This window comes from Taeniopygia guttata, chromosome 7 (genome assembly GCF_048771995.1).
Source record: "Taeniopygia guttata chromosome 7, bTaeGut7.mat, whole genome shotgun sequence".
In the NCBI taxonomy this organism is placed as follows: domain Eukaryota; kingdom Metazoa; phylum Chordata; class Aves; order Passeriformes; family Estrildidae; genus Taeniopygia; species Taeniopygia guttata.
The window spans coordinates 17,685,001-17,693,551 of NC_133032.1; the positions used below are offsets into that span (position 1 = coordinate 17,685,001).

At 54.7% G+C, this 8,551-nt stretch overlaps 1 protein-coding gene across 1 annotated transcript; it reads right to left on the bottom strand.

The window, feature by feature from the left end:
- Window positions 1-381: 381 nt before the first annotated feature.
- Window positions 382-3,593, bottom strand: EVX2 (even-skipped homeobox 2). Its single transcript, XM_030278456.4, has 3 exons — window positions 2,987-3,593; window positions 1,571-1,827; window positions 382-1,035 (listed from the first exon to the last, which is right to left on the bottom strand). The coding sequence occupies exons 1-3, from the start codon at window positions 3,408-3,410 to the stop codon at window positions 382-384; spliced, it is 1,335 nt and encodes a 444-aa protein (XP_030134316.1). The 5' UTR covers window positions 3,411-3,593.
- Window positions 3,594-8,551: the final 4,958 nt, after the last annotated feature.

Consider the following 8,551-nt stretch of genomic DNA (forward strand, 5'->3'; position numbering starts at 1 on the left):
ATACTCGAGACATTTTCCCATTCACTCCAACTCAAACCGAAATAATAATAACAAAAATTTAAAAAAAAAAAAAAAATAAGGCCAGGAACACATTCCCTTCCGCCGGCTGCCCCTCCCTGCCCCCGCCGGCCCGGCTGTCTGCACCCCGCGAAGCGCGGAGCGCCCGGCAGCGAGCACCGCGGGGCCGCCTCCGCGGGGCGCAGGAGCCGCGGAGCGCCCTCCCCGCCGGTCCCGCGCCCCACAGCGGCGGGGCGGTCAGCAATAAAAAAATAGACACAACTTTTTGGCCGAATGCGGGGGCGCCCCCCGCCCCGACCCCCCCTCCCCCCCATCCCCTCGCGACTCCCTCTACAAAACAGCCCCGGGCTCGGGCCAGGGTAGTTATCTGGTGAGCGGCGCCTCCTCCCGCTGGTCCGGCGAGGCGACCGCGGCCTTGCTGAGCACGGCGGCCGAGTAGGGCAGGAAGCCGCTCTCGGAGCGCTGCCCCGCCGCCGTGCACGGAAAGTCGGCGGCCGCGCCGCCCCGCGAGCCCAGCGCCGAGGCCGCCGCCGCCGCCGCCGCCGCCGTCTGGCTGCTGTGGCAGCTGAGGCAGGAGCAGGGAGCCGAGCCCCCCGGCGGCCCCGAGCCCGCCGCCGCCGCTGCCGCCGCCGCCGCCGCCGCCGCTGCCGAGGCGGCCGCGCTGCTGTTGAGGCCGGCGGCGGCCGGCGTCTGGTAGAGGCCGGGGTGTCGGAAACTGCAGAGCAGCTCCGGGCGGGAGTAGGGGTGCGAGAGGGCGCGGAAAGTGTCCAGCGGGCGGATGGAGGTGGCGAAGGGTGCGGCGGCGGCCCCCGAGGCGGCGGCGGCGGCGGCGGCAGCCGTGACCCCGACGTGCGGGTAGTAGTGGAGCGGGACGTGGGAATGGAAAGGGTAGGGCAGACTGCCCGTGGCCGCCGCGTGGGTCATCATGTAGGTGTAGAAGCTGGGGTCGGCCGGGTGGGGCCAGGACATGGCCAGGCGCTGCCGCTTGTCCTTCATCCGCCGGTTCTGGAACCACACCTGCGGGGATACAAGCACAGCGCGGCCTCAGCTCCGCTCCACTCCGCGCCCCGCCGCACCCCTTCCCGCGGACACCGGCGGGCACCCACCAAATCATACTGCTAACGCTTCTAGGCGACCCCTCTCCCTCCCGGAGCAATCTCCCGTGACCTTGCCCGAGGGGAGAGGTCGGTACGGCCCTCCCTCGAGAGGGACCCCTTCGATCCGAATAAATGTTTCCCTTCGAATCGTCCCGTCCTCCCCACTCAGGACTCTGCCTTCGCGGTACTGACGCTCATTCATTCCCCCTGCGTTTATTCTCTCCCCTCTTCCCTTTAGGAAATAGGCTAACGCGATAAAAAACTGACGAGGAAAATAAAAACGACAGTAATAACAGCAACTTTTTAAAAAGCAAATGAAAAGTGTTAGATGCAGAAAAGCACGAGTGGCGCTCATAGACGTGGGCCTCGCGAGCCCTTCAAGCGGAGAGCCCAGCCGGCCGCGGCCCGGGGTGCTCGGGGCAGCCGCGGGTCGGTGGGCGCGGAAGGCGGCGTACCTTGATGGTGGTTTCGGGAAGATTGAGGGCGGCGGCCAGCTCGCAGCGCCGAGGCCGCGACACGTAGTTCTCGCGGTAAAACTCCTTCTCCAGGCGGGCGATCTGCTCCCGGGTGAAGGCGGTGCGGTAGCGGCGCACCTGGTCGGCCCCCGCCGCCGAGCCGCCCAGCGCGCCGCCGCCGTGCAGGCTGCCGATACCGGCGGCGGGGGCGGCGGCGGCGGCGGGGGCGCTGGGCGTCGGGCTGCTCTCCGCGTAGCCTGCGGGGTGAGGGCACGGTGGTGAGAGCGGGCGACTCGGCGGACCCTCAATCCTCCCGGCCAGGCCGGACCGGGCCCGCTACGCACAAGGCCAGCTGTCATTCTTACAAATCCCTGCCGCTAACAGAATCGATACATTTGGATTTGGAGGTTGCTCGACGGTTATTGTTTGGTTGGTTGGTTGGGTTGGGGTTTTTTAATCCTTCGTAACTGCTTTATTTTCACATGGGGCGGGCTTGCAGACTGCAGGGCAGCCGAGCTCAGGGGAGAGCGGGCGAGGGAACGGGCCGTGGCTCGGGGCCCGGGCTCGGCGCTAGCCTGTTCCTCTTCGGCTGCCGTTCTTTAGTTTCATTTGAGACATACAAAATAAAAGCAGCAATAAAACCTTTCCCCCCCCCCCTTTTTTTTTTTTTTCTCTAGGGTTACGTCGAGCATCCCTTCCTTTCTCGGGCACATTTGACGAAAAAGGCATGCAGTGTGGCGACTAGGAAATCCACCGTTCATCTCCCTACACCTCCCCAGTAATAACAACCTCCACCTCCAGCAACAGTAACAACCACCGTACATCACCGTGCCCCGCTAAGAACGGGGAAGGATACGAGGCTGTTTCAAAACGCCTCTTAGAAGCAGAGGAAAAGTGAACAATGCCAAATTAGCCCGAGGTGGACACAGACAGCACGTTGCATATACAGAGAGGGACACACACAGTCAAATGCGGGCAGTTTCCTCGCATTCCCCCGTCTCTCTCTCTCTCTCTCTCTCTAATTTAATCTATGTATATACACTCATATACTGCTCAAGAGACGCCGAGAGCTCCAAGAGCTCGGGGAAATACACGGAGAAAGCTTTGCCTAAATATAGGTGGGTGGATATTTGTGCCCACCTATATTCTGGATATATATCTACATATCAATGGATTTGGGCATGCACGCACACACACGAAGGCACCGGCACAGGCGCTGCCCGGACAGTGTATCTCGGCTATTGGGGTAACGCCGTAATTGTAATAATATTTTACAGCCTGGAGCTCTGTCTTCGCAGAAGAGAGAGCGCTGATGCAGAGGCCAGCAACTTTGGCGGTGGCAGTGGGTTTCCTCTGGTTTTTAAAGCCGGTTGGCAAAGCGCGGGGCTTAGATGAAGATGATAAAGGAAGAGTTACCTTTGTTACTGTTTTCCTTCAGCTGGGAGGAAGTCAGGCTGGCCGGGGAGCGGAGCGCGGAGCAGCCCACCTCCACATCACTGTTCATATCTGCCTCTTGAGCAACTTCGGAATAAAGGCTGATTTTCTTCCTGCTTTCCGACGGCGGGATTTCGGAGGACACGGTGCTTTCACTGCTCGGATGCTGGAGATTGAATAAAGTGTCTATTTCAAATTTGCCTTTGGCGGAGATGTCCCCTATAGCGCTGTGCAGGGAGGCGGCAGTCAGTCTCGGGCTGAGGCGACCACTGTGCGGAGAATTTTCAAGGGCCTCCAACACCGCATTTCCAGCTGAGTCTGACAAATTCGAGAGCCTTTTGCCAGCTGTAGGGCTGTGCAGCCCTCTCTCCATCAGGATCATCTCTTTTCTTATTCTTTCCATCATCTCAGCTTTATAAAAAATGTCAAAGTTGCAGGGCTGGTCCTGTACTAATGATGAGCTGCAGCAGGGGCTAATTCACATTCAGCCCGGCAAGTGTCTCTAAATATTATTATCTGTTTTTGAGGGAGGTGTAAAAATTGTGGGATGCCAAAGCGAGGGAATGACTGGTCAAAATGACCCATACATCCTTTCTAGCCCGAAATGTCATTCATCAAAAAGTGGTGCTCGTCATTAAGGTACGAATGACGCTGTTCGAATAATCATTTATTGTAACAGGTTTATAAGCAAATAAATACAAGCTCCTGTCAGTGGATAATGAAGGCGGCTTCAGAGCAGACAAATATATCCAGGTGGAAAGAAAGAAAGACAAGAAGTGAGGAGTAAAGCTCCTGTCCTTAGCTTGATCAGATCCTGCTTGAATTGCTCTGGGGTTTGGCCTCTGGGGTGGAATTGACAGTCTGATTAATAAAATGAGCTGTGCAACATTTCCCCCTTCATTTAGGTGCATCATTATGCTCTGATTTTTGTTTTGTTGCCTTTTAGGTCCTAATGATGCAGCTTCTTTCTCATTTGTCCTCGGACAGAACTACATGCTAAATATTAGATAATACTTTTCTTTATTATTATTTCTGAGGCGAATTTTAGATCACAAGGCAAGGAAATGCTCGATAGGACCAGAAGATCGAGAACCTCCTGCCGCTGATATCTCTTTACTTTTCCCTCCCATTTCCAGATCACTTTGTACTTTTATTTAGGAATTTACACTGACACCCCCACGCACCCCCTGACACGCGCGAACCTTATGCCCAGACTTTACAAGTCTGCTGCCCAGATTCAAGTGTACCTACAGTAGTTACCCGGAGATGAAAATATTTGTTACAATGTAGCATATTACAACTCTATTATCTTTGTCTTTGCGTCCTTAAATATGATCTCATTTTTACTTTCTATAATCCTGCTTATCGACATAGCTAGCCCGGGAATTTTCTTCCCTCTGGGAAAATACTGACTGTTTTACAGTATGATAGGGGAAGGAAATAAGCGGAGAACATTAAATACATTCGTGATTTAAAACACTCCGTGGGCATCCATTTAATTCTCCAGGCAGGTTCCACTCCAGCCCTTTGCTTCTTTCCTCCCCACCACCAATAAAACCTAAGCATTTGAAAATTAAAAAATAATCATAGAATTAAATGATGGATGGGGGTTATTGCCTACAGGTTCCGACCTATCAGAAACATCACCCTAACACCCTCTCTCCAAAGTTACCTGTGGCTCAGTTAGCTCATCCCTCCGCTCTTTGCCGGGTGCCGCGGGGCGAAGCTCCGCCGCGCTGCTGGAGACACGGGCTGCCGCGCTCGGCAGGCGTGACAGTCGGAAAGTCTCCCTTCAGTGGGAACTTTGCTAGTAATAATGACGCTGATGGCAACCATTTAAACGAAGATAAATCCTTTGTCGTTAGCATCTCTGGAGTGCGCTTCGATAGCTGCCCAACCTTTTTTCTCGCCGTGATTTTTTTTCACCTACATCATCTAGTGTTTAGACCCTGGGAATACCAGTTTCATCTCTCGGAGAAACACCCGAATGTTTCCTGTGATGAAACGAGGGTTTGATTTATCTTTTTTTTTTTTTCCTTTTTTTTTTTTTTTAATGAGGAGAGCTGTTCCTGCTAATCTTGGTCACACGCATCTCCTAAGTTCTTGTGCTCTTGAGCATGATTCATAGCTCGAAAATGGGATACTTGTCAGATTTTTTTTTCAATAGCCTGTTAAAGTCCCCCTAAACATTCCACCGAATATTTAACAAACATTCTAGGCGTTGTTTGCAAAATCCAGCCTTCTATTAATGAGTTTTATGTCAACCCTTTGAAATGTGAATTTAGACTGCAATGTGGTGTCCTGCGTTTTACAGCCCCCAAACCAGACAAGAGTAAATGCCAACTTTTCCTTGCCCGCGGGCGCGGCGAAGGAGCGGGGCGATGCGGCGGGGAGAGGAGCGGCGCGCAGGCCCCGGGGCCGCGGACGGCCCGCGGGGTCCCGGCCGGGCCGGGAGCTGCGGCTCCGGGGCGCTCCCGGCGGGGGGAAGCGTGCCCGGGGTGCCCCATGGAACGGGGCCGGGCATTGCCCGCCGGCGGCAGCCCCGCCCCGCCCGGGGACGCGGCCCCGCCGCGCTCCCGCTGCCCCTCGCTTCCCCGCCGTGCCCGGCTCCGCAGCAGCGGCGGCGCGGCCGCCGGTCCCGGCGGGGCGGAGGCGGAGCGGAAACCTGCGGCCGGGTTTATTGCTGTCGTTTGGCGCCCTCGTCTGTTTTCTTACATGCTGTAACGCGGCAAGCATCTTTCCCGCTGCTCTCTCGAAAACCGCAGCCGAGATACCACATCTCGGAGGCAATCCTATGTGCACGCCACCAGAACCGGCACGGGTTTAGACTCAAAAAATGTTACTGCACCACTAAAAAGGAGAGAACGGGTTTTATGTTATTTGGAGCGGATGAAAAAGACTACGTGAAAAGCCCCAGTGTGAGAAAATTTAGTTTCACTCAAGTGCGGCTATGAATGATCTTTACTAGGGTTATATTTTGCACCTTTTAAATAATACTGATACCTTAGGTTATGTACAGAGTACCTTAAAATACAGCTAGATTCATATGCAAGGGTTATAAAATGTTATACAATACGTTAATAATCTTCCACTAGGTAGAGGTGAGGTTACAAAACTGTTCCCTGCAATGCAGTTAATGAGTTCACCCCAGACAGTCAACCCTCTAATAAACTAGTTGTCTGTTGTTGAAAATCCCAGAAAAGTAGAGGTATTTACTGCACTGATATTTATCTCTTTGCTGGTTGTTTGTGTGCGTCAGGGGAGTTTATGTTTTGGGATTTTTGTTCTGTTTAGCTTGCTTTTCTCTCTCTCTCTCTCTCTTTTTTTTTTTTTTTTTTTTTTTTTTTTTTTTTTTGTGGTGTTCCTTTGGGGACCTTGTTTGACTGGGGGTTTTTTCCCCAAAAAGAATAGCACAGTCTACAAAATCTTTCCGAATGTTTGTAGTTGTTCAGAACCAATAGCTAAGCATGAAAAACCACAGATATTGAAGCGACATTAGTGGGGAAAGAGGGAGGAAGTTACAGAGACCGACGAGAAACTGCCGAAATATGTGAGCTTTTGTTAGACTCTGTTTACTCAGTTGTTCTTGTAAGTTTAAATAGCTACTTAGGCCTTTGGCCAGATTTTTACCTTTAAAGTTATTGCTGGAGGCATAAAAGAATATTTCAGTACTCATTTATTGAATCTTACCCGGGGAAAAAGAGGTCGCATAGTTTAATTGAAACAAAGTTCATATTAAATGAGACAAACACCTCGGGCAGTTTTTCACCAGTCAGAGCGTTCCTGGGAAGACGAGCGGGAATATCTGCTTCCTATCCCGCAGCGGGGCAGGCTGCCAGCAAGGTCTCGGGGCAGCGCGCAGGAGACATTCGCGGCAGCGCAGAGTCTCCGGGCCGCGGCCCGTGGGGTGGGAGAAGGCGGCGGTGCGGCGGCCGGGGGGTGCGGTGGCCGTGGGAAGTGCGGGGACGCGGGAGCCGCTCCCGGCGGGGCCGCTCCGAGGGACCCGCGGCGCGGGGGGCGCTCCGCCCGCGGCGGCACCGGCGGCAGGCGCGGCGGCGCCACCTGGCGGCGCTTTGGCGGCACTGCCCGCCCTGCCCTGCCCTGCCAGCCATGACCTGCCCTGCCTGTCCTGCTCTGCCAGCCCAGCCCGCCCTGCCCTGCCAGCCAGCCCTTCATCTCCTGCCTGTCTTATCCGCCGGCCCTGCCCGCCGGCCCTACCTGATCTCACCGCCGGCCCTGCCCTCCCTGTTGGCCGGTGCTGCCACCCTGCCGTCCAGCCCTGCTGGCTGGCCCTGCCTGCCCCCTCCCACCAGCTGGAGGCCGCCTGGCAGGGCAGCTCCGCGCCCGCGCAGTGGCTGTCCTGCGTGGCTGTCCTGCGTGTCTGAGCGCGCAATACGCTCCTGCTCAGCCCCGACTCTCCCCTCCGCCTCAGGCCGCCATATCAGCACAGGGCCAGTTTTGGGGCGTGTTCAGTCTATATTGTCTGTGTAACATCACTCGCGAGTGAAAGGACACGAGCACGGCGTGTCCCCGAGTCCCACGGGCCCTGCACACCGTCCCGCCCCGCGCTGCTCGGGCAGAGCCCCCCGGGACGCTGGGCGAGTTTCACAGTCACGCCGTGTCCTCTGAGGCTGCCTGTGCCACAGACGGGGCTTCGCTCAAACATAGAGCCCACCTCCGGTCGCAAAGGGACTCGGCCCACGGTTCAGTTTAGGTTGCAGCTGCCGAGCTGCTCCAAGGTCAGGGTCCCGAGGTCCCCGCGCTGCCCCAGAGCGGCGGGGGCAGTCAGAGAGCGGCCAGCGCCAGCCCGTGACCCGAGAGCTCAAGTTCAACGCCCGCAGTGCTCAGCCGCCCGTGGCCGCCGCACCGAGACCACGCGGGGAGCCCCGAGCAAACTTTCTCCGTCTCGAAACGCATTATTTAAAGTTGAAGTAACTAAAGAAGTGAGAAGCTGTGGCATAGATCTGGGGGGGGAAATAGTTTAACAATTCTCCACGTGTTGCTGTTCAATCTATTCGTTATCATAACTGGCTATTCTTTTAAAAGCATGGGGGGAAATGAAAGTTCTTCCGTTCTGTTTAGCTATTAAAAGTTCCTACAAATTAAAAGGTAACCACGGAACGTAGTGGAAACTGGATAAGGTTTGGAAGACATATAAATCGAGTGGTTTTGTTTGCGTTCTCTGTTTGTCCCGGACAATAATTTTTTTCTTACACCGAACACTAACATAAGAAGCAACTCCCTATCGACACAATTACCATGGGCAAATTCTGACGAGGGAGGAGATAAAAATCGGGGGAGTTTCTGTAAGAGATGGATACTAGGCAGATACAAAAAGCCCGTGCTAAAAGTTAGAGTGGAATCCTAACTGTATTAAATAGTGGTAAATGCACTTGACTAAATGAGATTATTTCAGGATTGTAAAAACTAAAAAAAAAAAAAATCCACAACCTTTTCTTCTGGGGAGGCACAAGCACGCCTGCAGCGTTTCTTTCTAGCTCATGTGTTCTGCAGATTCCCATGCAATGTGTCAATGGAAAATGCGAC

Bases quoted from the DNA above. Each gene is read 5' to 3' on its own strand.
- EVX2 (XM_030278456.4), bottom strand. From the start codon at position 3,410: ATGATGGAAAGAATAAGAAAAGAGATGATCCTGATGGAGAGAGGGCTG. The intron at 1,828-2,986 runs GTAACTCTTCCT...CTCACCCCGCAG, and splicing joins GAAGGAAAACAGTAACAAAG to GCTACGCGGAGAGCAGCCCG. The intron at 1,036-1,570 runs GTACGCCGCCTT...GTATCCCCGCAG, and splicing joins TTCCCGAAACCACCATCAAG to GTGTGGTTCCAGAACCGGCG.